Source organism: Citrus sinensis, chromosome 1 (assembly GCF_022201045.2).
Source record: "Citrus sinensis cultivar Valencia sweet orange chromosome 1, DVS_A1.0, whole genome shotgun sequence".
Lineage (NCBI taxonomy): Eukaryota > Viridiplantae > Streptophyta > Magnoliopsida > Sapindales > Rutaceae > Citrus > Citrus sinensis.
In genome coordinates, this window is record NC_068556.1 from 2,176,680 (window position 1) to 2,203,506 (window position 26,827).

Below are 26,827 nucleotides of genomic sequence, written 5' to 3' on the forward strand. Positions count from 1 at the left end.
CCCAGGTCGAAAAATAAATTCTAGGAAAGATAAGGGACTTACGGAAATTTAGCTTATTGAAATATTTACATTGTGCCCCTTAGATTATAGAGTACTGATTTTGGCCTCCTTAAGTTTGTAGTTTATCCGTTCTGCCCCCTTTTAAGTTTTAATTAAACCCAAATCCTATTTAATCCAGCCACCGACTACCTGATATATCAAGTATAAAACACGCCAATCATCAGAAACAAATTTGCTACATTCTCAAAGAGTGTTACCACGTTGCTTGATGTCATTGCAAACTATGTGTAATTTCATCATTGGTGCTGTACAATTGCTATGAACAATTAATTTACAATGACGTACCCAAAAAAAAAAAAAAAAATCAGTTGATCTATATTTGGTTCTTGCCCTCTCATATGTTTTTGTTGTTCCCTCATCCTTTCTAATAAGTGAATTTACCAATCTGGGAAACTCAAATGCCAGAAAGAAAACTCGGTGGTTTCTAGCACATTAAAAGGAGGGCTTCACGGGTGCGCCCGAGCAAACTTAATGCTGTAGCAGCAATGTGATGTCCAGTGAGTCCCGCAAGAGCAAGCTGTTGGGTTGGTGATGCATGTTCAATATAGTTGTCTGGTAAAACAATTGGTCTCCACTGGAAAATTTATCAAGCAAGTGATCAGAAATACGTGAACAGAAATTCCTTTAAAGACCAAGAAATTGACATAGAAAAAACAACTACTTAATTTTTCTGAAGATTCCTTGCATATAAAGTATAGTGCGGCAACAGTAAAGAGCGAAACTACAAGCAATTGCCAAACCTTTCCATCAAAGAATATAAACAAGCATGATGTGAATGCAACCCTCACCTTAACTCCTGAATCAAGCAGTCCGTCAAGGGCAATGAAGTGTGAAACATGTGAACCAAATCCTCCAATGGAGCCTTCCTCAACTGTTATCAGAAATGTATGGTTTTGACAGAGCTCCCTGACCAGCTTAATATCTAGGGGCTTGCAGAATCTTGCATCAGCCACAGTAACATCAATGCCAAGCTTTGAAAGAAGGGCCCGAGCTTTCAGGCAGTTCTGAACCATTGCCCCATATCCAAGCAAAGCAACATCTTTGCCCTCTACAAGAACTTTCCCTTTTCCGATCTCCTCAAATCAAATTCAAGCAAAGTTTGAAAATGACTAATGAAGAATAATAAAAAAGCAGAATGGAATATGCAAGTAAGTCATAAAATTGATAAAAATAACTTAATATTTTGGACGATGTTTACCTTAACCAGAGATCAACAGATAATTCATAATTGTGGACATATACAATGTTATAAAGCTATTTTGAGGTACATAGGATATGAAGAAGATAATAGGAGGACATATAATGACTAAATATCTCTTAAAATTACCAACGGTAAGTCCGTAACAATGATACAATTTTCTTAGGCGATAAAACATAAAAGCATTTCAAAAGTTATGATTAGACAAGTACATGAAGAAAACATAAAAGCATTTCAAAAGTTATGATTAGACAAGTACATGAAGCGTGCCGCGTGACTACCTCAATTGGAATTCCCCTATATCCGGGGAGGTCTGTCCTGACAATTGCACCCCTGGGATACCGGAAGCAAACTGGTCTATCATCAATGCTAGCAACAGTGGCAACCATGTCCACAAGCTCATCCTCATCAGATGGTGCCATGACAATCATGTTTGGCAAACATGACATGAAGGTTATGTCAAATGCCCCACACTGTGTGGGACCGTCAGATCCTACCAAACCCGCACTTGTAATAACAAAACGCACTGGAAGTCTTTGCTGATCTACATCATTGACGACCTAAAGATATCATAATAAAAACAATTCGTCAATGAAGTTTCTTTTCACACTGGTGGATCTTATATACATTTTCTATTGCAAGTCAACGCACGTCTTTAATCCATGTAATTTCCTTTATATGTAAATGAAATGCAACCTTTACCATCTCAAAATTATATTCTAATATATCCTTCCTATCCAAATGACCAAAGAGATTTTTAAACGGAATCATGAGTATCAATCCATCTGCATACAAATACACATAAAGCTAGAGTGAGAAAGACCTGATCGTAAGCTCTCTGCAGAAAGGCAGAAGGAATTATGCAAAATGGCTTCAAACCGCCGCATGCCAAACCAGCAGAAAATGTAACTGCATGTTGCTCAGCCATTCCCACATCGAAGTACCTCTCTGGAAACTTTTCCTGAAAAAGTTGAAGTGATAGATCCATTTCCATTCCTGCATGGACTACGACAATATCCTTGTCCTTCTCTGCCTCCATAACCAAGGCTTCAATAAAGCAATCATCATACGTTCGAGAATAATTACCAAAGGGTAAAGAGTTGGAGTCACTTGCACCTGCATAATAAGAGAAATCGCGAGAACAAGTGTTAAGTAAACCTCAAGCCAGGAAAGCAGTAAAGATAGTTACTTTCTGCTACATGTAAAATGAAGGACTGGGTGGTTTAGCACCAAATGGTCATTGCACCGGAGGACATTTTTTAAGTGAAAAGGCAAACACCTAATCCATTACTTTCATATGCTAATCTATTCAGTAAGCAGTTTCTTCTGAGGACATAAACCAATCCAAAATTTCAATTTTCTACCCTCAACTCTCCACAACTCAATGGTCATCAATTGACAATTTTTTTTTTTAAGGATGAAACAAATTTAAAATGCAAAGGGAATAATGTACCTTCCTGCTGCTTTTCAATTGCCTCACTCTTTTGGGTATCTTCTGCTCTTCGGTTTTCCTCTGTAACAACATGAACCAACACCGGACCCATTGAACCTAGAGAGGCCACTTCTTGCAGAACAGAAATTAGGTCTTCAATATTGTGACCATCAACTGGGCCTATGTAATATAATCCAAGCTCTTCAAAGAGAGTTGATCCTTGTGGACCAATCATACCACGCGCATACTCATCAACTTTGGCAGCCCATTCATGCATTCCCCTACCAATTCTCTTAGTCATACCCTGGCCCCCCCCAAAAAAAAAAATTATAAATAAAAAAATAAAAATCCGTTTCAAGGTTACAAAGATATGAATGATAATCAAGTGAACAAAAGACAACGAACTTAATTATGCTAAACATTGAGGCAAAAACCACCGAAGAATGCATAAGAAAGCCTGAAGGCCCCAAATATCCCTCATAGTTGCATGTTGAATGAATTATTTCCTTGTGTCTGATAACTTCAAATAATCCCCAAAAGTGGTTTTTCCCAAAGCCAACTACCCCACCAAAATTATTACAATATGTTTAGTAGCAAATTTCCCAAAATACTACATGTCAACAAAGGGAGCCACCCAATAATTAAACAATCAACTTATGTCCAATTTTTTTTTTTTTTCTAAAAAAGTTATGAAACAATCAACTTGGCAATTGAACTTCACCAAAAATGGCATTCTTCAATGTTCAGTCCTTATTTCTTTAAAACACAGTAAAGTCAATTTTTTTACATATTTAGTCAAAAAGCAAATGAGGAAAACTAGAGAAAGCATACCTTAGCAACTTCTCTTAACTGCCTGAAAGATTTACTTGACTGGATTCTGCTTAGGGTACTAGATAGAGCATTGATGGATGTTTTTGGGCTCTCTTCAATCTTTGGGTGTAAAGAATGACGACTGTCATTTAAAATGACTATCATGTTTGAATCAAGATATCCTGCGTTGCTCATTGCTTCATAGGCCTGACCAGCCATAGTTGTCCCATTGCTAATGACTGTAACAATACATTCTCGTTTCCCTTTAATATCCCGTGCAACAGCCATACCTGATGTGGAAAAAATTATTGAAAATTCATTGATTTCTGAGCTTGTGTTGAAAAACACTTTTGTCTTTACTAGCTCTCTTGTATACATGATTTGTACTAGCATTAGACTTCCTTGGCATTCTTAATCAATTTACCATAAAAAAAGCTTAGTGAGTTCGGTTTAAGTACAACATAAACTAAGCAAAAATAATTGCCAACAGCCTGACATATACACTCTCAAGTATCAACAAATAATTCATGTAACCAAAGAAGAGCTATGGTTACTAGACATATAAATCATAGTAAGTCTACATAATAGCATGTGAAAGCTGGATCACCAGTATGAATATTTTCAAGGTTTGTGATTCTCTAATAGAATACAAGAACTGTTTATCAATGGCAAGGAAATACCTAGCCCAGCAGAGACACTGTTGCATCCATGCCCTGCATTAAAAGGATCATATTCACTCTCAGATCGAGATGTATAGCCAGAAATGCCATCCTTTTTTCTCAGTGTATGAATGAGAGACCGTCTTCCAGTAAGAATTTTATGTGCATATGTCTGCCAACAAAAGAGAGTAAATTAGTGTAACTGCCAATCAAATTTCCTTCTTTTGTACTGCTGTTACTCCATGCACTAAATTTTAGAGAAGTTCATCGATTATGATCTCACTTGTTCCCCAACATCCCACAATATCTTGTCCACTGGAGCATGAAACACATGATGTAATGCGACAGTCAGTTCCACTGCTGCCAAACTGGACTTCAAGGATTTTTCAGTTTTTGACACTATAGAAGACAATTCAGAGCGAATTTCAACAGCTAATTGTTTAAGTTCCTGCACAAACCCACCATAGATGTAAAGAAATGGTCAAGATTACAAAACAAGCAGAAGCACAAAATATCAGAAACCTCATGCACTAACCTTGATAGTCAAGCTCTTCAACCGAAGAGGGTTTTCAACTAAATCAAGTATAGGCGTAGGTTCTTTGTCCCAAAAGAAATCATCAATATCCGGTAGAGCACATATTCGACTAACTGTCACAAGCTATATCAACAAAATTCAGATATTATCCTCCCGTATAACAACGATTGCACAAGTTATTATACTATTTAAGAAATTGGACTCCTCTCTAAATCAAGCAGCATATTTTCCCACAGCTTTAGCGCAAGATATTATCATTTTATTTCCACAAACACAATCTAGTCAAATTAGCAGTAAAAAATTTAACAATAATAAATGATGCTGCAACATAATCAATTGTATAACGATATACCATCAGAAGCACAAACAGTTACAATATTTCAAAGTAGAGTTTCTTCGTTAAAGGGAGAAGTTTTATATTTACCTTCGAACTAGTAATGGAACTAGAACTTGGGCACAAGTTAATTCTTGAAATTTCTAATTCTCGAGAAATATTAGAGCTTAAAAACTCAATCTTTCTTTGATCAAGTGTTCCATGGCAATGAGCAGTGAGTGGTAATTCAAGTGGGTACTTGGCAGAAGCAGTAACCATCTCGAAATGATAATAATAATTGAAACCCAATTCTCCAAAGTTGATGAGTTAAAAGAAAATAAGAGGCTTTGAGAGCTCAGACGCAGGAATTTATGAAGAAACAAAAAAAGATTTAATAATAATAATAATCAAGTAATGTAAAGGAGAAGAGTTCAAAGTTTCAATGTGAGGGCTGGAATTGTCAACAAAGATGGCTAATGAGACGAGAAGGCATGCAGGAAACCAAAAAAATAAAAAAATAAAAAAAAAATGAAAAAAAATCAAAATTTGAGAGAGAGAATTGCAGAGGAGACAAGTGAAGAATAATTTTGACAGTTGAGAGTATCAATGTATATAAGTATAATAAATTTTGTCAAAAAAGAAAAAATAAAAAAAAATATTTGGTTGATTTTTAGGATAATAGAACTTCAATTAAAAAATAGTTGAGTTCTTTAGATTAATTGGGCCTCTTTATTGATGGCCTAAAGTTTCGTGGGCTTCGCTGATAGAATTTTACCGAATGAATAGCCTTGTGACGTATTTCCATTTGACGCTTTTCCGAGTGGTGCTTTTAACACCCCTTCATTATACTGATAACATCTCTCTTTTAAGGAAATTACATTTAAAGAAAGACACAAATATAATGGACCGATTTATATTCTCTCTCTCTTCTGTTTCTTTTGCTTGAACTGGTAATTTTATTTTTTATTTTTTTTTATTTTCATATTATTGCAAATTGCTTCATATTTATCATCAATCTATTTTCTTAATTTTTTTTTCAATTTATGGCTCTCATTTATTCAATTGGTTTGCAAAAAATTAAGCTAATTTATTTCTCTCTATTTTTTAAGATGAATTATATTTATTCTTGGGATGCTAACATTTTTGGAGTTTTGTAGGGAGAAAAAGTTCCAAGAGAAGCATAAGATAATAAAACTTCATGAAATTTATCACCCATGAAATAATTTATATGAAGGGCGAGGTTAGAGGACTACCAAAGTAATTTTTTTTTCTATTGACCATAGAAGTATTGGTAAAAATTCAAGAGTCTAATAAAACGAGGTAAATTTAGAGAGATACAGTATTTTTAGTGTTAAAATAGAGTATAGTTAAAAAAAAGGGTTTCAAAAGGATAATTGAAGGCGTTAAAAGGCCGTCTCTCTCTCTCTCTCTCTCTCTCTCTCTCTCTCTTTCTCTTTTTAAATTACTAACAATTGAGCTAATAATGTAATCAGAAATCTGTTTGAATTTGTCATCATATAATTATCTAAAATTGAGCTTCGCGTTTATCAAAGCAGAAAAAACAAAAATCTAACTTAAAGGCTAAACAAGTCATTGAATGGTTGGTTGGCTGGCACCTCAGTAACCCTTATCCTTATTCCTTAATTTGGATGGTTCCAATCTAAAAAAAAAAAAATTCCTTTAAAAGAAATGCGTTAATGACTTGATTCATAAACAATAAAACTGCCCTACGCATTAACAACTAAGATTTCTTTGCTTAATATAGATCTCGAAATTTGGATGATCTCACTGTATTTGTATATAACTTATTGCCGTAAATGAATTTTGTAAGCAAAGCAATCCCAAATCAAAGAATACAGTTGATAATTTTCTTTTTTCTTTTTTTTTTTCGGGGAATCTTTATCAGGTAATTAATCCATTCTCTACTCTCAAAATATGATTTCATGATTGTTGATTTTTATTTACTTTGATAATTGTTCAAATTAAATATAAAAAAGCTCTTTGTTATTATAGTTTTATATAAAATTAAGGTTTTTTTTTTATTTTTTATAAATATTAGTAGAGTTTCAAATTTAACCAGATTAGGTATAAAAAGATTTTCAAAAATTGTATATTTAATTGTAATGCCTGTATCTATTCGATGGATTGGTACCCGTTAAAATTTTCATGTGAAAATGGAACAAGAGAAATTAAGAAATTCTCTATTCTTCTCTTCTCCTTTCTCTTTAGTCTTCCCTCTCCTCTCTTTTCGTCTCATCAGTCGTCTCTCTTCCCCTCCTTTCTTGCAACCGAACGCAGCCAAGCAGTACCAAACAAAGTTTCTGTGCCGGAGGCGGCGAAAACCGAGTCCACGCACGTGATGGATCGCCGCTCATTCTGAAGGTTGACCATTTTTCGAGTCACGACAACGGACGGCCGAGTTTATAGTTTTGTTCCATTATTTTGAATGCCTTGGCGTAGTACAGTTGGAAGTTAGAAGTTAGAACAAACTATAAGAAGTCGGCACCTTCAACTGTTTTACGGTTGAATTATTCTCATATTAAGCCAACCTGTTGTTAAAAATAAATTTTTTTTAAACAATATAGAAATAAATTTGATTTTTTTTGTTTGAAAAGTATTTTACATGACGATATGAATTTAAATCTTGTTTAGCTACCTACAACTGTATCCCTCCTTGTTTTTACAAATTAGTTTGTTTGCAAAAAGTTTCTTCTCGGCTTGGCAGCCATTGACTTTGTGTGTCACATACACTATATAATTAAATAAATAACATTCAATTCATATTATGTACTAAACTCATCAAACTCATATACGGAACGATAATATTTTTGCAGGGCAGACATATTCATCTCGTCAATGCACCAATCACTTGTATTTCTCTGCCTGTTGGCAGCAATATTCTTCCACCACTCCCGCGGGGACGTCGGCACCGCCGCCCGGTATGGGCCCCCATTCTTACGTAAGTATGTGTGTGTGTGTGTGTGTGTGTGTGTGTGTATATCCAAAAGCAACGTTGCATTAACTTGCCAATGATAATTTTGTATATAACGCAGCCACTGCATGTAACGGGAACGATCAGTCACAGTTCCCGTCGGGGAATCTATTCGCGGCGGCCGGGGAAGGGATATGGGACAATGGGGCTTCGTGTGGGAGGCAGTATAAATTGAGATGCATAAGTGCAGCCGTGTCGGGAACTTGCATTAACAACACTATTCAAATCAAGATCGTTGATCGGGCACAATCATTAGTTTCTACGCCTTCTTTGAAAGGCACCACTATTGTTCTCTCCAACACTGCATTTGCAGCCATTGCTAACCCATCGGCCACAGTCGTTAACGTTGAATATATTCAGTAAGTTCATTAACTCTTTCTTTCTTTCTTTCATTCTTTTTTTTTTTTTATTTCTCTAACTACATCTTCTATGATGTAGCTGTATATTGAGCTTGCACCGTCGCTTATTATCACATGAACATCTTGCCCATTTCATGTTATCTGTAATGACTTGTTGCAGGGTCTAAGAGTTTTTGGTAATAAATGTGTGTTGATGAAAAGAGGATAAGCTGGCAACCTAATGTCTGCGGTTCTAGAAGGCTAGAGGAGATGATCAAGTCAATGGGTTTGGTTGTTTATAGGCGTCAGTTGATAATGATTGTATCAAGGGTACTTTGATTAGTATGAGTAATAATTATAATATAAATTTATAATAATTTGGATATTATGTCAGTATAGAGATATGATTACTATTTTATCTTTGATCTTTATGCAATACCATCCTTGCACTCTTTCAATGGTGGTTGTGCAGATAATACAACAGTCAGAGAAAATGAAAGAGCAAGTTTAGTACTGAAAAATTGAACACAATATACGGTAAATCTGTATATACATAGGGTGTGTATATATAGAAAACCAATCAATTAATAAGATGTATTTATGTGTGTGTGTATATATATATGTTTCTCTCGTTTCACCATTCTTTATTTTAAAGCCAATGTTCGGTGTTTTCTATTGCTCATTTACAAATGGTCTAACCCATTGATTACAGAATTTCTTTGTGGCGTCTTTACTGGCATGCACGACGCCGCTGTATTTCAGCGACTTCTGAAGAAACTACTATATTTATATATAAAGAAATTCTTTAACATTGAAATGCGAAAAAATTCAATATTATTATGATTCAAACAAAGTTAATTTGGTCAACAAAACCAAACAGAGGCATGATTGAAGCCACGAATTGTGATGATACCAACACAAATTAAGCAAAAATACTATGTGCACACAGTGAGAATGTTTGAACACTTCAGGTTATGTTTGGAAACTAAGATTAAGTGCCTGTTTGGTATGGCTTATTTAAGAGCCATAAGTGCTTATTTAATCGTATAAGTACTTTTTAAAAATTTTTATGGTGTTTGGTTAATTTTTTAGTAGAATTTTTTTAGCTTAAATAAGTTAATTTACCTCTACTAGTAAAAGCCCAAAATTTAAACTTTTGGGAGTAGAGGTTAGAGAGCTTTTCTAAAAATACATAATATAAAAAATATCACACAGTTTAATGGTTCAAAAATACTTTTTTTATTGACAACCAAACACTCAACCACTTTTTGTCCAAAAGCTCTATTAGTATAAGCTCTATTTAATAAGCTGTATCAAACGGAGCCTAAGTGTAGGATTGGATTAATTTTTTTATCTTATGTTTAGTAAGCTTCACTTTAGATTAGATTAGGGGACTAAATTTGAATTCATTCTTAAAATCATGGGATTAGCAATCCCAATTTACTCATTGGTTTAGTTAGGGTTAATTTTAAAAATATTTGTCTATTTAATTAGCCATTACTTATATATATGTATTTAATTTAATAATCACTGCATTAAAATAAATCATGAAACTAATAATACCGTAATTGGTTGCTTTTATATATATTATTTGCTAACTTTTTGACAAAATAAAATATATTTAAATTATGTAATAAAAAATTAAATTAAATATTTAAATAGTTTTTAATTTAATTTAATCTAATCTAATTTATATTTGTTTGTAGTAATTATGATTACCTAATAACTAATTTTCTATATATTTAATTTTTTAGTAATTGTCTTTTAAATTAATTTTAATAATTATTTTATTATTAGTATTCATGAATAATTCTTATTTATATTTAAATATCAACTTAAATGCTATTTAATTTCATTTAAATATAATTTAATATAGTCCAATCCGATACTCTATCAAATATAAGACATTATTATATAATTTAATATAATTCAATCAAATCTAATCTTTTCTAATTTTAACAATTAATTCAATCCAATCCCACGTGCCAAACGTAACCTAAGGACAAAGAAATTATGTACTTCAACCAAATTAATTGTTATCACCTTAATGGTAGTGTCCATGTTACTGCCGTTCTTCTCTTCCAATTTTCATTTCATATATATAGATATAACAGCATTGAATATTTATTCGCTATGAGCATGTAATATGCCGGATATAGTTTGTTCTGCACACACAAAATAACTGCATGAATTCAAATGCATGAGAGGGTTATGACTTGAAGGAAGTTACCGCGTAAATATTCTGTAAATCGATGCATTTCACATTCAACTGAAAACTAATCCCGAGAGTTTGGGAAGCTGGATGTTTTTGACTCCGTAGGCAGCAGCATAGAACAATTATGCGTACAGGGTGTTAATAGCTTGGAACTTTTGGAGAAATTCCTTTCAATTTACAGAATAACTGAATCCAGGCTAATAAAAAAATCACAGGCAACTACTGATAAATCTTCTGAAATTAATGAAAAATGGGACTGATGACAAGCATTCATCAACTATCAGTTTAACAAACACAAAGAAAGATGAATACAAAGTGGAATGTTGCTCTATAATCCCCCATGAAGAATTTGTCTTCATGAAATAGTAAGCCTAATCCTCATCTGGTTCCCAAGTTCCAAGAAACAAAGAATTACTTGTAAAGTTGCTAGAAAATCACTAGCTTCCCAAATTCCATATTCTCACTAGAACTAAACTAATCAACCTAAATGCCGTGGTGAATCCATAACCAAAATTATCCTTAAATTTCCTACCAAATGCAACATCAGATCCCAACACAAGCATTCAACTACAGCGGAAATACAATAAATTCCGAACATAGAGGACCTCACCAATGCAATCATCTTTTCATCACTCAAAAAGACAATGCAAATGAAATGGGAACAAGTTACTATCATAAATACTAGATGGTTGAAACCTTTGGAACATCAACTGGGAACTGGTGGATCTCATCCATCCATGGGTTCTTCTCCTTAGCTGGATTAATTGTTCGCAAAGCCTTCCAAACTGCACTGTTACACTTGAAACCAGATCCAAATGCTATCTGCCACGTTCTGTCTCCCCTCTTTATTCTCCCCTTAGCTTCACTATAAGCCAATTCATACCAAAGAGAGCTGCTCGAAGTGTTACCAAACCGATATAGTGTCATCCTTGAAGGCTCCATATGCCTATCCGAAAGCTGTAAGTTCTTCTCCAATTCATCCAGCACTGCTCTCCCTCCAGCATGAATGCAGAAATGCTCAAAAGCCAACTTGAAATCTGGGATGTAAGGCTTAATTTTCAGCTTGAAAACTTTCCTTGCAACCAATGTGGCAAAGAAGAGCAACTGTTCAGACATCGGCAACACAAGAGGGCCCAAGGTTGTGATATTAGTCTTCAAAGCATCCCCAGCAACTGCCATCAGATCCTTTGACAAAGACACTCCTATTCTCCCAGTAGGATCCTCTTGCTGGGTAACACAAGAGAAGCACTTATCATCAGCACCTTTGTGTGTCCGAACAGTATGGACCAATCTGTACTTGGATCGCCATCGATCAGATCTCTTGTTTGAAAGCAGAATTGCAGCCCCTCCCATTCTAAACAAGCAATTTGATACAAGCATTGACCTCTCATTCCCAAAATACCAATTCAATGTAATGTTCTCCATGCTAATGACCAAAGCATAGGAATTTGGATGGACTTGGAGAAGATCTTTTGCAAGATCAATGGAGATCAAACCAGCACTGCAACCCATACCACCCAGATTATAACTAACAATATTCCCTCTGAGCTTGTAGTGATTTATAACCATAGCAGACAATGAAGGTGTTGGATTAAACAAGCTACAATTCACAATCAAGATCCCAATATCTTTTGGTTTCAAAGATGTTTTCGCAAACAACTCATCAAGTGCACCAAACATTACACACTCGGCCTCCTTTCTCGCCTCTGCCATACAAGGATTCGGAGGAACCCTCAACACGGCTTCAGGGAGATATGTTGACTCTCCAAGGCCTGACCTCTCAAGAATTTTCCTCTGGAAATCAAGATTCTCCTGAGAGAAAGTTCCTGTTAACCCGGACCTTTCCATAAAAATCTGCCTAGTACATTTCCTAGCATCCTCTGGCTTATAACAAGCAAAATTGACAAGATAAACGGGCTGGGGACGGGTTAGAAAGTAAAGGGTCGACAAAAACACAAGCAGTGTGGAGCACAGGATCACAGATATGAAATTGAACCTAAGATGTTCCCAAAGGTCATAGATGTCTTGAATTGAGAATGTCGAGAGTTGAGCAGCAATAAGAGCAACAAGGGGTGACAAAAACAAGTACATTCCATGAGTAATAACATAATGGTAGCCAAGCTTAACGTATTTCAGTTTCACAGATTGCTTGAAATCAGGAAGTTTTCGAGAACAAGAAGGTTGAATCAAGGATTTGTAGTGAACTGAATCAGGCATTTTGTAGGAACTTAAAACTGATCAAAATTTGACAAAAGCAAGAATCCTGAAACAGGAATTAATGAGATAGAAACGGCACCAAAATGAAATAACGAAAGGGGTATTTCACAAAAGGTTGATAGAACAGAAAAATAGATCAAAAATCAAATTTTGAAGCACTGAATCAGAAAATGAAGCCCGAAGGAGATTTAAAATCCCTGCAAGAAGGAGACTTTATGTCAGAGATGACGAGGTAAGCACATTTCGAGCATGTTAAAACAAAAAAGATTCAATTTTTTAAGTCTCAGATGCGATCTAACAGATGTTTATTTATTAAAAAGAGAGAAAAACCTGAACAGAGTTTTCATGCATTTTCGGTAAAGGAGACCCCATTGAAAAATGTAGATTTTAAGTGACACCGCGGATGGGAAAACTGACCTTGAATGTGAAATCAGGCGAGAAATTGCCTTGTTCTTTGCCTGCCGAATCAATAAACAGAATAGAGAGCGAGTGAGCGGAGAAAGTCATGATTTTTCAAATGTTCCTATTTCCAAACAACGATTGCATGTGTAGTTAGTTGTACGGTCATACCGTGTAATAATAATAATTAACACATAAACGAAGGCTTTAGGCTTCGCTCCACAGTTGCTGCGCTTACCGTATTTAGTTAGGACTCAATCCATTTTCAGGTCCTGCATCCTGCCTGCATCATAGATTTTTCGGACTATGCTATAATTGATTCTAACCTTCGAATTTTTTTGTTTTAATATTACATTTTAGGTCCAAAACTCGAACCTTTCATTTCATATTAAGAAGGATGTGTCCGATCAACTGGGCAGTTTTATCTTCAAAAGTCTTCGATAATAAATTTTATAGAATTTGTGTCGTCCGACTCTCAATAAAACTTTTTGTTTAATGATTGAAAAATAACTTTAACAGTGGAAGATAAAAGTTCTGTGGATTATATGATATACATTATATGGTAATTTGCTAATATTCCAGTCTGTGCCGGCTCATGCCAAAGATATAGGGATCTTCAAATCAAGAATGTCTTGAAACAATGAGCCTGGAGGCTAGAGATAATAAACCTAATAGAAGTTTAACATTTAATTTTGTATAAATAATTTTAAGTGATTCGCAATCCGATGAACTTGCGGCCGTTGGACGGCGAGAAACGAACTATTTTTTTATTATTTTTCCCCTAACCCAGTAAAATTAATTGTTGAAACTCTCAAAACCACAAAATTTTTCATGCAAGCCTTACAACAAAGACTGAATAATCTGCAAGATGGGGACATCAATATGGTCCCGACAATGTGGACGTAACGCTGTAACACCTCTTTTTTTTTTTTTTTTTTTCCCAAAAAGATTTTAATAGATTCGTCTAACTCACTGCTACATTGGATTTCCCAGTCTTGTTGTCTTTTGCTGGCAGCGACATCAAAGGGTGAGTGGAAATTAATAAGAGTTTCAGTTGCCAGATGACTCAGAGCTAGACAGAAATAGGATCAGATAATGAGCTGTTAAAGACATTAAATAGGATCATATATTCTCCAACGAAATCAAACTAAAAATGGGGAAATTTATGAAAATAGCCATAACTATTTTATTATTTTCACAACTAACTCTCTTAATTTTTTTCTATTAACATTAGCCAAACACAAGTCTTTCTCCTCAAATTACCCTTCTTTACAGACCAAAAGCAACAATCTTTCTCTCATATCGTCAAACCAAACGCAGCTTAATCATCAACCAACGTCGATGGCAAAAGACAACAGTAAAGGTGAAATCCGATCATAATCTATCCGAATCCAACACTAATCGGCATCACTTAGTGGTATGAGTTATTTTCTGAATTTGCTTAACTAAATCGTGGGTGAATCCAGCGACAGGCTGCTTGTCGCACCAAAAATTTCTGGCGACAGGCTGCCTGTCGCACCAAAAATTTTTGGCGACAGGCTGCCTGTCGCATCAACTCTTGGTGCGACAGGCAGCCTGTCGCACCAAGCCTTAGAGATTCATTAAAACTGTATTAATTTGATCCGGATCCAATTAATTTTTTTTTGATAATTTCAGGCTTAATGGATTCAGTTGTACTTGAATTGTGTTACGATGGTTGGTGGGAGACATTAGAGGATGGCCGTATGGAGTATATGAATGGTAAAAATCGAGCTTTTTTGGTTGGGAAAAATTGTCTGTTTGATCAGTTATTGGCAAGAGTACACGAGGTGTTACAAATAAACCCTAATGAATATAGTATTACAATGAAGACAACTTTGAGGTCTAGTAACACATTATATCGTATATGTACACTGCCCATAGATATATTTGATGATGAAATGGTGAGGGTTGTGTTGCATATGGCATCCGACGTAGCCAATTTTGGATGCATTCCTATATTCGTGACCACATCACCTCGAGTTCCGAGCGAAGGTATTGAGCCACATGTCGATACAGAAACTTCGTTTAGAGCAAATATGTCTGGCCCCGATAATGATGAAGAGGTGTTGCCAAGGACAATATCGCTGCAGCAATATTACTCTCTAATCTACAACAATTATGACAACATTGATGATAACGGCGTTACGTTAGAGGATGTTGGAGCAACGGTATTTCCAATAACGACGTCGTTGGAGCAACGGTATTCTCCGTATCACAACAATAATTTTTGGGACAATGATGATTTTCATCATGAAACAGAATGGGATAATGTTTGTGCAGAACCTTTTAATAATACGAGGGGAACTCATTTCAATAATGATGGTGATGATGGAGGAGCCGGTCCTTCGAATGTTCCGTCGTTTCAGCACGACAATGAGTGTGAAGACAATACTCCTGTGAATAACAGAGGCAATAGACCTAGTCCTTCTATGGTTCGATCGAGAAGGCGAATTGACCCCCTTACAAGTCTTGCTCCAACTTTGCCTTCGAACATGGTTGCTCCAAGCTTTGTTAGCAGTTGTGATTCAGATGATATCAGTGTGGGTAAGCTATTTGCTGAGAAGAATGAATTTATATTACAACTACGCAAGGTTGCCTTTAGAGATAAGTTTGATTTCAAGATTGCACGGTCTACTTCGACACTTGACAAGCGAATCAAATGCTTACCAATTTGAAACCATAACTGATCCTCACGGCTATCTTCTTCATGGGCCACTTGCCGCAGTAGAAGATTGTGCAAAATTACCCCACTAAATGGAAAACTTCAACACTCCAAGAAATGCCCAAATATATCCTTTTTGAAAATACGCAACTGCCGGTTTGTTAATTTTTCCTCGATGGCTTTAACGACCGAAGATAACATACACATGCTCGAAATTCGACCAGGAAAGTGATCAGCATAACGAAAATACATCTTGCCTACTTCAATATCCGGTGATTCTGATTTCGTCATGTATCTGTAATATTTATAAAATTATTACATTACATTTACAAAAAAAAAAAAATTAACTCATTACAAAAAAAAAAATCTAATTTTTGGTGCGACGGGCGCGCATGTCGCACCAGATTTGGTGCAACAGCGTGCCGCGCATGGGCGCGCGCTGCTGCCCAGCGATGGGCGCGCGCGCGCGCCCTACCCCCCTCCCTCCCCACCCGCAAAATTAAGCACAATCACTCCAAAATCGAAAACAATACTCCCAAACACCACCAACTACTACAAACATCATCACCACCACTATTAATCTCAAGCTATAACTATTATTATTCTAAAATCTCATTTTAAATTCATGAAAATAAGAAAAATGACTAACCTAGGTTTTGTTGAAGGTTGTAGATCGGATGCTAGTGAGAGATGGAGCTGCCGCCGACGAGGGATGATGTCGCCGCCGATGATGGGAGTTGGATCGGTTTGGGAGAGATGAGTGAAAGGGAGTGTTGGGGAAGAGATGATGGAGGGGTATTTTGGTCTCAAATGTTGTTTTATGGCTAATGTTGATAGAAATATTTTTGGGGGGTTAAGATGAAAAAAAGGGAAATTTTTTTAGTTATTACTGTAAATTTCCCCTAAAAATGCGCTTATTGATTTGTATCCGAGAAAATTGGACCACAAATTTCATAAAGATTGTAAGATGTTTTGTGTCACCCTACTCCTGTGTATTTTGCGAATGGAGTGCAGTATTTCCTATCAACGTTAAAAGTGAAATCGTTTAACAGGTTAAGAAGCAATTTAACATCTATATCCAGTATTATCCACCACGATAACCAACAAAAAAAAAAGAAAGAATAGTTTTTCAAGTCAAATGATCAGGGAAAAACAAAATTGCAGCAAAATTTCAATTTGTTTACCTACAAGCAGAATGCTATAATATATACAACAATGTAGCAAGAGACCAAATACACACATCATCATCGGCAAGAAAATCTGTGGCCTCTTATCATGGGATCTTAAACCTTTTTCTGATAGCTTTAGCATAATCATTTGATAGTCTCCACGAATGCCACTTCAGAAGCCAAGGCAATATGATCGCTGCCCCATTTCTGAAAAATAGAGTCAGTCAGTCAGACGCAACTCATTTACAGAATAGCAATTAATGTCAAGAAGTGTTTGCTGAAAGTATCAAAGAGCTCATCTTGCAAGGAAATACCTTTGTTGGGTATCCTGGTGTCCACTGCATAGCATGTTTTGGTATTGGAGCAAGCACCCTCACTGTTTGGAGACCTTCAGAACGCCTGAATGCCAAATCAGTTTATGTTTCATTCTTTAGCAAATTGGTTCATAAATTCAACTTAAGAGACTACATCTTTCAACAGAAATAAAGAACAAAACCAACTTAATAGAGCACTTACAAAATGTAATCAACTGTGCCCTTGAAACGTCTATTGTAACTGGTCACCAAGGGCTCTCCATGGGAATCCCTTGTCCCTGTGCAATCCTAAATCATTCAACAAACATTAAAATTGCATTTTTGAGTTCCTTCATAGTGATTAAGAAGTAACCAAGTTAAAAGCTACAAAATATTAGCGAGAAGAAAAAGCTTAAATTTAAATTACCTCTACTTCTGCATATGTGCTTCGAAGCTGTAAAGGGTGTTCCAAATAGGCGCAGTCTGCATTCCCTGTTGCAGTTGCTATTTCCATTGGTGTCCATAATGATGGATTATAAGTAGTCTCCTCCGCATTGACAGCCTCAGAATCCAAGCCAGGAGACAAGTCATCAATAAGTTCATCACCAAGTTCCTCAGAATTAGGATCCAAATTTGATTGTGCATAGTGATCAAAGTTTGATTGAGAGGAATCTTCAGTGCTATGTAATGCAAATAAAAATGCATTACCATCTTCACGAATACTTTCACTTTCTGCCTTGGTTTCATCTAGGTTTCCAAGAGATAAATTCTCTAGTTTATCAGCTAATACAAAATCAATGCTCGTAGCTGTACTTGAGGCCTCAACCTGATGTAAGGTTGAAGAACTACCCTTCTTCTGGTATACACTGCTAGGGCAATCATTACCAAGGGAGGCTGTAGAATGATTCACACTTTCTGTATTTTCATTTGAATCAGAATGTTCATTACTTGCTTTGTCTCCATTTCCAGACACTGCCACTTCAGAATCATCTATAATAGTCTGCCGAGATTCTTTTGTCACCTCATCACTGGTTGCACTGTCCTTATTTGCACAGTGCATATGACTACTAGCTTTATCAGATACACCCAGCACTGTGTCAGTACATTGAGACCGAGACGAGCTGTTTGTAGAATTTAAAATTTCTGCATTGCCATCTTTATCATGCTCCAAATTGTCTGAGGGAGGATCACTCACACTGATACCAGCCTCAGGCGGACCTTGCGTTGATCCATCTGACTGAACCCTGAATATCATGGAAGCCTTTTAACTTCAATAATCAAAGTATAGCAAAAAGATAAAGATAATGGGGCCTTTATGAAACCCTACCTGGAATGTGGTGGAGGTGGTTCACGAATTTCGGCAGAAGCTTGTCCTGATACCTTATCTCTATCCACTCCAGACAAATCTAACTGTGGCACCAATGCACATTTACAAATCTCAATGTCTTAATCATTGAACACGGAAATGAATAGAAAAGACAAACATTTACCTTCTGCTCTAAGATAAAGTTGTATAGTGGACTCTGCTACAAAAATAAAGATGTTAGTTACTCAATTATGACACACCAAACACAAAGATGCTGTTAAAGGGGGGAAAAAAGGAGTATAACAGAGAAAGGCATGACCCCCCCCCCCCCCCCCCCCCCCCCCAAACAAAAAAAAAGGAAAAGAAAAGAGAGATTTTTCATTAAATCATGCTTAACTGAAGCTCAAGGTGTGAAAATAGTGACAACCTTTGGTGTGCAGTTAAAATCCCCACACAGAACAACTGGAGCATCATTCCAAGTCTTTGAAACAGCATGGGCTTTTTCCAGAAGCGTCCTAACCTAGTGAAGAAAGTATTGGCGTGTTAGTTAAGGACAATTGACTTATGTGGATGGATATGGAGAACCGTTGAGAACAGTCAATACCTGGCCAAGCTTGATTTCTCCTCTTTTGGGATTGAAAAGCACATGAATGTTGCATATGGCAACTTTTTTAGAATGTGCTGAGCTGCAGAGATAGAATAAAGAGAAATGAAATGATAAACACAACAATACTATCTTGATTGACTTTTCGATTTTCGTTAACCATCTGTATTTTCATATTTCTTCCTACCCTCTTAAATAGAAGACCATGCTAGACTGTCCTGATATCCACACTAAAGAACATTTGAGAAAAGTTTCTGAGCATGGTTTGAATTCAGGAAGCATCCAAAGTTGCAGAATTAAACAATAAAAAAGGAAGAAAAAAACGCAATTAAAATATTATTTGTTTAGTTAGCCAGACTCATTTACTACAAGATTTAGTTCCTATTACCCGCATTAAAATTCAAATTGCAAAGTTTAGGTTGAAAATCAAGTGATTTATTTTATGGGAAGTTGAATAGAGATTCACTTTTGCAGTCCGGCTATCCCCTTAACAGTAAAGCCACTCCTAGTTTTCCGTCAATTGAGCCTATTGTCATATAATAATATACAGGTAACATTCTCTTCCAGTATTAATAAAAAGCAATGGTAAGCTGTATAGGACAATTCAAACCAAGATTGGGAAAGTTACTCTTGGGGGGAAAAATCATGAAAATCTCTTAATTTACCTTGTTGGGAGAGCTGCAGAATTTTCAGTGAAATTTTGACTCAATAACTGTCCAACATAAGAAAAATGAATCTCAAGGCTGTATTCACATGAATCAATAAAATTAAAGAAAGTTAAGTAGAAAAGCATCCAAGAAAAATGTTTTTATTGAAGGAGTCAATGTAAGTTTTCAAGATACGAACTGGTATACCTCAAGCACGCATATCTGAGCAACATTATCCCGAAGTCCAAGCTTATTGAACTCTATGCCTTCCTCATAAAGCAACTTGAATCTTTAAAAAACAAAAAAAAAAAGATATCATTGAATAAACTGTCAGAATACATTACCAAATTAAATTACATTAACAGCAATATCAGACGTTGATATTAGTAGAAACCAAGGGATACCAAATCAACACATTATTATCCTGATTTGAAAAGAAAATATGAAAAATAAAATGCAATTAAAATACCATTCTTGAAGTATACCTATCCTGGATCAATGACTGCTATTAAAAGAAATTATCTACAAATGGAACCAAGAAGAAATAAGGTCCTTTAAATGCTGATGACTTAGAAAGGAAGGTCTACTCTGGTCCATACTGGATGTTATTAATGGTTTCAGCTGGTCCTATTAAACAGTGACTTCCACTGCCCAAGGGCTACAACAATTTGATTCTTTCCCTTTCAATTAACTTAAGCAGTTGAAGACCACCAAATTATGATTTTTACCCCATATATGAAAGCTTGTAAGACCCAGGGTGGATGAAAGTAGGAATGTCATGTTGTATTCTGAATAGGTGCTATAGCCATAAAGCAAGCAAACGAGACAGAAGCAAAAGAGAGAAAATTTGAACAGAGTTTATTACAACAATTGACAGCCAACCTCCTTGTTTCACATAATTGGCATCATGAAGAAACACATCTGATTTCACTAGTAAGGCCAACAATACCTTTTTCAGGTTAATGAAATTCTCATCTATCAGGATTCAGGACATTTAAGAATTGAAAGTATGGTTACCTTGAAGCACGCCAAAAGATTGCACATCCATCAATTGCATTGCCAGTTCGCATCTATAAAGAACTAAAACGTAATTAACTAATACAAAATAGTTATTCCTTCATGCTCTTAATAATAAATACTCATAAATTTAGATATTAGTTGTTTAAGCTGTTGTAGTAGCCAGATTCTCAAGCAGAAGGCTAGAAATTCTAAAGAAAATATATTCCAAGCTACAATCTTTCCATAGAACAAAATTTTGTAGCTAATGATGTTTGTGATGGAAGACAAGAAATAGTTTGCACATACGGATGTTATAGGAGTAATAAAACAATCATATGTATCTTAAAGCAAAATAATTTAAACAGAATACTCAATTTGATTTTTAGGATCATAAATCGTTGATCATGCTTAAGTTGCTAATAGAAATATCAAATCCTTCTACTAATTTACCAGGTGCAAACCTGCATTAGAGAAAATTTCTCACCTTCCAGATGCCAGTGTATCCCCGAAACTTCAACTCCACCTCTAGATCTTGAAATCTATCAACCTCCTAAGAAATATTATCAAAAGATTACAAACCAATTTATCTCAAAAAAAAAAAAAATATATTTGATATATTATATTTGAAATCAAATATATTGAGTAAAGTATCAACCAAGCTGAGGAAAAATCATTAGACTAAACAAGCATCAGTGCAAGCAAAATTGATCACCTGAAAACACATTATGTCAGCTGACCAGAGTCCAAGCTCAAACAATATACTTCTCTTCCTCCATTCCCAGTCCAACAAATGTCTAGGTATATGAAAGTAAAGTTTGCTCCGGTGACTAAGAGCAAGGTAATCAGCTAGTATGTTATAGGAGAGAACTACAAATCGCTCTGTCAAAAAAGAAGTTGAACAATGTAACCATCATCATCATCATTATTATTATTGGAACGAAAATACAACAATCATTATTGCCAACACGTTCGGTGGTTACAGGAACAATGGAATATATTAACTAAAGAAATTTACCAGAGTAAGGAGGCAGAGATGCCTTTGAATGCTCCCAATTCCGATAGTCCAACGGCTTCGGAGGCCGCGGTCGTGGCCGCGACTGGACCGCTTGATTTTGATCAAACGGAGGACGAGGTCGCCTAAACTGTGGATTTCGATTATATAACGGAGGCGGCCTAAACTGCTGGTTCTGATTGTAAGGCGGAGGTTGCCGAAACGGCTGGTTTTGATAAAACGGTGCAGGCGGAACCGCCGTGTAGTTTCCTTGACGGACGCCGCGGTTGGAGTTACTTACTGAGCTAATATGCGAGTCTCCGCTAACGAAACGGCCGTTTGCGCCGTTAAAAGGTCTGTCGGAGAAGCCTCTCCTGTGGCTTCTACCACCTCTGTGCTGCAACGTAAAATATAAAACAATAACAAAAAATAATAAATTGTTATTTTCTTGAAAAATGTTCAAATAATATGGATGGAAAGAGAGGCAAAAGGAGAAGAGAGAGAAATACAGATTGTACGGGCAAGCGAGATGACATGGTAGCGGCAAGAAATTGGAAGCATGGAGAACGGCCGCTCATTTGCACTGACCACCGAAGTGAAATGAGGAGCGCGTTGAGCAACGCTCCTTATCAGTCGCGTGTGAATCCCTACTTTGTGATTCTTTCTCTACAGTTAAGATGCTTTAGCTTTGGTTGGCATCCGACGGTGGGGATTGAATCAGATAAAATAACGTCAAAACCTCATCCAAAACAAGTACCGCTCCGACGTAAGAGGGGAATGGAGTGGAGCTGAGTCTTCTGAGGTGCAAAAACGATGTCGTTACATTCGTCTTTGTTAACTCCAAACTCTGTTTCTTGTCTCTACTCCAAATCCAAAATCGGGACCGTCTCTGTTGGCTCTCGCGTTAGAGCTTCTGCTTCTGATGTTCCAGATTTTCTCTCTGCTGATTGGTACGCCATTTATCATGCTTGTATCTGTTGTGTTTTTTCTTAATTTTGAAATTTACGATTTTGTAAATTACTTTCGTAGGGTTTACTGAATTACCTTACCAATCAGCCACATAGCTAGTGATTTTGTATGTCTAATTTTGTAGCAGATTTAAATAGTGTTACTTTTTGTGTTGCAGGCTTGAATCTCGCAGGAAAAGGCCTAATGGGCCAAGACTTAATGTAAATTTTTTATTATGCGAATGATCATTATAAGATTAATATTGTTTGCTCTGTAATATTTCTATCAAAATTAATATTTGCTTATAGTTTAGTGCAGAAGAAGCTGTTCAGTACCAGCTTGATGCATTGAAGTATAATGATCAACCCCGTCCAGACTATGGAATCGAGGTTCTGTACAGGGTAACTTCTAATCCCAGCTTACAATACTCTTTTGTTGAATAGGAAATATGTTGTGGTTCAAATTATTTAACTTGGCTCTTTGACAGTTTGCTGGATTTGATCCATTTGAAAGATCCACATATTTTGGGCCCTTCTTCGATTTGGGGCAGGTCGGTGAGAGAAATTGTTTAGTTGTTTCTGAAATTTAATGTTTTTGATGCATATGCGAATAGCTTTTCTATATTTGATGCTTCATGAGTCAAAGCAGTTTGAGCGATTTAGGCGGATATTTCACCATTCAACTTATCGAGTATTACTTGGTCACAAGCAGAGGAAGATCTTGAGTAGTTTGTTCGTGGAGGAGGTATGTATTGCTTACAATTATACATGAAAATTAGGTTGAGTTTTGACTTCTGCCTTAGTTGGCTGACAGATATATATTGTCACGGCTGCTAAAATGTGTTTATATAATGGAAAGCAGAACCGATTTAAGCAGCGAGTTTGGATCCAAGGAAGTCGACCTGAGGAAGAAGAAATATTTCAATTTACCATGGTTCAGGTATGGGCACTACATCTTCCATTTAGTCATCAGTAGGAGTAACAATGGTATCTGTGTGTTGCACTGAGAACATTTTTATCTGAAGACTCCTCGAGAGCTGAAGCATGAAGCCGTATGAAGAGTTGTTTTCAAACTCCTGAGTCAATGAACTTTTGAATGATTATTGTACTCTGTTCTCACTTGAGGAAAGCCTTTGGCATCTTGCTGTTTTGCTAGACGTTATGCATACGTTGTGTTTGCCTTCTGTTGAGAGCCTGAAAGGCTTCTTACAAACCTAATTTTAAGTGTTTGCTTGTAAGCAGGGTGTTGTTCGAAACATATTCCTCTTTTCTGTTAAAAAAATCATGGGAAGTAATTATGATATCCACATGCAGTTGTGTCTTCAATGAGAATTATAAACATCTTGAGAGGTCAAACTTATTGAACATAAAGAGTACTAGATTTTCCCAGTTATCTCACAAACATATTCATCTCATGCATATTATTCAATGTGGGTTTATATTATTATTTTTCTATTTCAAATTTTAATTTTGTCTCTTTGAACATTTGTAAATTTGTGGCTTCTTACTGGCAGAGAATTGGTGGTTTATGGGATGGTTATTGGCTGACAGAGAGTTTACTCGACGATGGAGATGCCTTTTCTGGGGGGTTGGCCTACTGAAGAGAAATGGTGGTTCTTGGTGAATCAGAATTGCCCTGTTGTGGAACTGTATAAATATGACATTGCTTGCCTACTCATAACCTTAGAATTATGTAGAAGTTGTAATAAATTGTTGCGTATCTACTGCTGCAAGCTCGATTTGAGCTTTGTAAATTGAACCCTGTTTATGTTAATATATAAAGTTGTATCACTACTGAACCCAATGTGGAGAATTTTTGGCTGCAAATTCCTGTGCTCAGGCCAGTTCCTGTCTAGACGTTGAAAGTTTTATGGGACTGCAATTAGGGGTGGGACAAACCCACAGTCCATGGGTTTAACCAAACCTAAACCAAATAAAATAATTTGGGTTGGATAAATCATGAAGAGTTGGACTATTGGCACCTCTTCATTAATCTTATAATACTCTGGTGATATTATAATTATATTTAAGGACAAATATAAATAGAATTAATTTCATTTATATTTTCTTTCTCTTCAATTTCATTTTGCTTGCACAATATAAATTTTTGTAATTATTAAAATAATATGAATTTAAGAAGCAATGTATAAATTTTTTGAATCATTAAAATAATCTAAATTTAAGAAGCAATTTTTTAAGCCAAAATAATATTCTTGTAATCTATGTAGCAACAATATTAGGATACAATATTGTGAGAAAATAAATTAAATAAAATTTTATCTCACTACAAATAATTCTTTAAGGATTTTCAAACTAATTGTTGCACCCAAAATTTATATGTACAATAAAATTGTATTGGACCCATAAAATATTTAATATTTTATAAGGTTTTTCTTACTTTTTCTTTTAGATATTTTTTTTAAATTAAATAATAAAGAAAGTTTGAAGAGAGGAATGCAATTATTAAGATTGAAAAGAGTGAGAAAATTATTAAAAATTGTGAGATTTATAAATGAAAATAGTGTTTATTTAGAAAAGGGTACTTTTGGCATTAAATCAAATATAATTGAAAAGGGGGTGTCAAAAGGATTTTGGAGGGGTGCTAATAGTCTGACTCAATCATGAAATGGGTTAAATTTTGATTTTTATGTAAAAAAACCATTTTATAATGGTTTGGGTATGCTTTACCTATGGATGATGGACAAATTCAAGGTGAAATGTTAGTGGAAAAAAATTAAACAAAATAAATAGAAATCAATAAATTCCATTATTTTCAATTCCAAAATCTTACGTTCAAATTGGGCAAATGGACAACGAGGTATTTGTTAGCCTAAAGGGCTACACATAATGTAATTTTGATGATAACAAACATGTGTCTTAAGTAACAATAATAAATATTGTATTTCACATTTACACTAGTTTTTTTAAGGATAATATTTATGCAAGTGAATCAAGTGAAATCAAGATTGAAGACACTCAACGGACAACGGCGAAATCAAGAATAAAGCTTAGAGCTCAACGGACGAATTATTGCGACAAATTCTTGTAAAGCCAGTATGATTTAATTGATGCATGATTTAGCATTTGAGAAGCTCAAGAGATTAATTTAATTAAATACTTTTCATAAACTAAAATATTTTATTTTTATAAAGTAAAGTATTTTGTGGATTTGAGTAAAATTGGACTTAAATGTTAAGATTTGAAATCTTTGATTTTAATAAGTATCAAATTTCGGAGTTGGATGTTTTTATAAATATTTTAAATGTTTTGGGCCATACTATAATTTATGAATATTTTGAACTAAAGTGAAAGGTTTTGAGAACTTTGAAAAATATGGGTATTATGTTGAAAAGGACCTTTGTGCGAAACAATAAAATCTTTGGGGCCATATCATAATTTTAGGAAGTTTGGGAAAGAAAATTATTTTTGGGAAGTTCTGAAATTGGACCTATTTGTAAAGTTTTCTGACGTTTTGGGCCATAGTATAATTATAGAAAGTTTTGGGCTAAAGTGTAATTTCAATGAACAGTGTTACTGTAGCAATTCAAAAATAACGGTAATATTACTGTTCCTGAGCGGCTAGCCGGATAAATCAAGCGGCTAACCGCTTGAGCGCTGGAATTTGCCTATAACGGCTAGTTTTTGGGCTTCCACTATAAAAACTCAACTCAAACTTCATTTTAAGTATCAATACATGCAAATATAAGATCATACAACATATATTGAGCTTCCAAGACGCAAATCATTATTGATTGAATCATTGTTGAGCTATTAGTTACATATCAACTCTTAAAGAGAGTTTTTGTTGTAATTTTCATTCCTTACCAAATTGTGAGTGTTTAAGTGTGGGAAACACTTGGGGTGAAGAGATTGGGGAGATAATCTCTTGGTTGTAAAGGTTCATTGACACCTTGGAAGTCAATTGTAAAAACTTGAAGCCTTGGGAGGCTTAGATAGTGAAATCCTCGAGCTCGGTTGGCTTGGAGGCGTGGACGTAGGCGGGGATTGCCGAACCACGTA

General features: G+C 35.5%; 5 protein-coding genes across 9 annotated transcripts; 2 read left to right on the forward strand and 3 right to left on the reverse strand.

Annotated features, from left to right (window-relative positions):
* Positions 1-251: 251 nt before the first annotated feature.
* On the reverse strand, positions 252-5,594 carry LOC102606967 (probable 1-deoxy-D-xylulose-5-phosphate synthase, chloroplastic). Of its 2 annotated transcripts, none has more exons than XM_052440520.1 (10): positions 5,119-5,594; positions 4,695-4,817; positions 4,443-4,607; positions 4,181-4,331; positions 3,522-3,790; positions 2,712-2,994; positions 2,082-2,374; positions 1,540-1,818; positions 849-1,136; positions 252-634 (listed from the first exon to the last, which is right to left on the reverse strand). In XM_052440520.1, the coding sequence occupies exons 1-10, from the start codon at positions 5,284-5,286 to the stop codon at positions 485-487; spliced, it is 2,169 nt and encodes a 722-aa protein (XP_052296480.1). In that variant the 5' UTR covers positions 5,287-5,594; the 3' UTR covers positions 252-484. The 2 variants fall into 2 exon arrangements, with proteins under 2 accessions (XP_052296480.1, XP_006483309.2); XM_006483246.4 differs by having other exon boundaries at positions 849-1,133; positions 5,119-5,593.
* Positions 5,595-6,711: 1,117 nt separating this feature from the next.
* On the forward strand, positions 6,712-8,755 carry LOC102606663 (EG45-like domain containing protein). Of its 2 annotated transcripts, none has more exons than XM_006483244.4 (4): positions 6,712-6,913; positions 7,842-7,966; positions 8,061-8,358; positions 8,519-8,755. In XM_006483244.4, the coding sequence occupies exons 1-4, from the start codon at positions 6,825-6,827 to the stop codon at positions 8,523-8,525; spliced, it is 519 nt and encodes a 172-aa protein (XP_006483307.2). In that variant the 5' UTR covers positions 6,712-6,824; the 3' UTR covers positions 8,526-8,755. The 2 variants fall into 2 exon arrangements, with proteins under 2 accessions (XP_006483307.2, XP_024956342.1); XM_025100574.2 differs by lacking the exon at positions 6,712-6,913 and adding an exon at positions 7,084-7,389.
* Positions 8,756-10,774: 2,019 nt separating this feature from the next.
* On the reverse strand, positions 10,775-13,937 carry LOC102631264 (3-ketoacyl-CoA synthase 11). 2 transcript variants are annotated; one of them, XM_015531753.3, is made up of 3 exons: positions 13,407-13,937; positions 13,187-13,292; positions 10,775-12,966 (listed from the first exon to the last, which is right to left on the reverse strand). In XM_015531753.3, the coding sequence occupies exon 3, from the start codon at positions 12,767-12,769 to the stop codon at positions 11,234-11,236; it is 1,536 nt and encodes a 511-aa protein (XP_015387239.1). In that variant the 5' UTR covers positions 12,770-12,966; positions 13,187-13,292; positions 13,407-13,937; the 3' UTR covers positions 10,775-11,233. The 2 variants fall into 2 exon arrangements, with proteins under 2 accessions (XP_015387239.1, XP_024956334.1); XM_025100566.2 differs by having other exon boundaries at positions 13,100-13,292.
* A 3,024-nt stretch (positions 13,938-16,961) lies between these two features.
* LOC102630461 (carbon catabolite repressor protein 4 homolog 6) lies at positions 16,962-22,518 on the reverse strand. The gene is made up of 15 exons (XM_006483240.4): positions 22,370-22,518; positions 21,885-22,257; positions 21,582-21,748; positions 21,354-21,419; positions 20,888-20,940; positions 20,078-20,159; positions 19,889-19,935; positions 19,224-19,305; positions 19,047-19,139; positions 18,804-18,836; positions 18,641-18,723; positions 17,741-18,557; positions 17,537-17,622; positions 17,335-17,419; positions 16,962-17,227 (listed from the first exon to the last, which is right to left on the reverse strand). Exons 1-15 carry the CDS (start codon positions 22,436-22,438, stop codon positions 17,165-17,167), a joined length of 2,199 nt encoding a protein of 732 aa, XP_006483303.2. The 5' UTR covers positions 22,439-22,518; the 3' UTR covers positions 16,962-17,164.
* A 120-nt stretch (positions 22,519-22,638) lies between these two features.
* LOC102630775 (hypothetical protein) lies at positions 22,639-24,606 on the forward strand. 2 transcript variants are annotated; one of them, XM_006483242.4, is made up of 7 exons: positions 22,639-22,810; positions 22,987-23,029; positions 23,122-23,209; positions 23,296-23,358; positions 23,457-23,552; positions 23,670-23,747; positions 24,322-24,606. In XM_006483242.4, exons 1-7 carry the CDS (start codon positions 22,783-22,785, stop codon positions 24,406-24,408), a joined length of 483 nt encoding a protein of 160 aa, XP_006483305.1. In that variant the 5' UTR covers positions 22,639-22,782; the 3' UTR covers positions 24,409-24,606. The 2 variants fall into 2 exon arrangements, with proteins under 2 accessions (XP_006483305.1, XP_006483304.1); XM_006483241.4 differs by having other exon boundaries at positions 22,668-22,810; positions 23,117-23,209.
* Positions 24,607-26,827: the final 2,221 nt, after the last annotated feature.

Excerpts from the sequence above, each read along its gene's own strand:
- LOC102606967 (XM_052440520.1), bottom strand. The coding sequence starts at position 5,286 with ATGGTTACTGCTTCTGCCAAGTACCCACTTGAATTACCACTCACTGCT. Across the intron at positions 4,818-5,118 it reads GTTCCATTACTAGTTCGAAG|CTTGTGACAGTTAGTCGAAT; the intron begins GTAAATATAAAA and ends TTGTTGATATAG. Across the intron at positions 3,791-4,180 it reads CAGTGTCTCTGCTGGGCTAG|GTATGGCTGTTGCACGGGAT; the intron begins GTATTTCCTTGC and ends TTTCCACATCAG.
- LOC102606663 (XM_006483244.4), top strand. The coding sequence starts at position 6,825 with ATGAATTTTGTAAGCAAAGCAATCCCAAATCAAAGAATACAGTTGATA. Across the intron at positions 6,914-7,841 it reads TTTCGGGGAATCTTTATCAG|GGCAGACATATTCATCTCGT; the intron begins GTAATTAATCCA and ends ATATTTTTGCAG. Across the intron at positions 7,967-8,060 it reads GTATGGGCCCCCATTCTTAC|CCACTGCATGTAACGGGAAC; the intron begins GTAAGTATGTGT and ends TATATAACGCAG.
- LOC102631264 (XM_015531753.3), bottom strand. The coding sequence starts at position 12,769 with ATGCCTGATTCAGTTCACTACAAATCCTTGATTCAACCTTCTTGTTCT.
- LOC102630461 (XM_006483240.4), bottom strand. The coding sequence starts at position 22,438 with ATGAGCGGCCGTTCTCCATGCTTCCAATTTCTTGCCGCTACCATGTCA. Across the intron at positions 21,420-21,581 it reads CTGACATAATGTGTTTTCAG|GAGGTTGATAGATTTCAAGA; the intron begins GTGATCAATTTT and ends AATATTTCTTAG. Across the intron at positions 19,936-20,077 it reads CTCAGATATGCGTGCTTGAG|TTATTGAGTCAAAATTTCAC; the intron begins GTATACCAGTTC and ends TATGTTGGACAG.
- LOC102630775 (XM_006483241.4), top strand. The coding sequence starts at position 22,674 with ATGTCGTTACATTCGTCTTTGTTAACTCCAAACTCTGTTTCTTGTCTC. Across the intron at positions 23,359-23,456 it reads CCTTCTTCGATTTGGGGCAG|TTTGAGCGATTTAGGCGGAT; the intron begins GTCGGTGAGAGA and ends GAGTCAAAGCAG. Across the intron at positions 23,553-23,669 it reads GTAGTTTGTTCGTGGAGGAG|AACCGATTTAAGCAGCGAGT; the intron begins GTATGTATTGCT and ends AATGGAAAGCAG.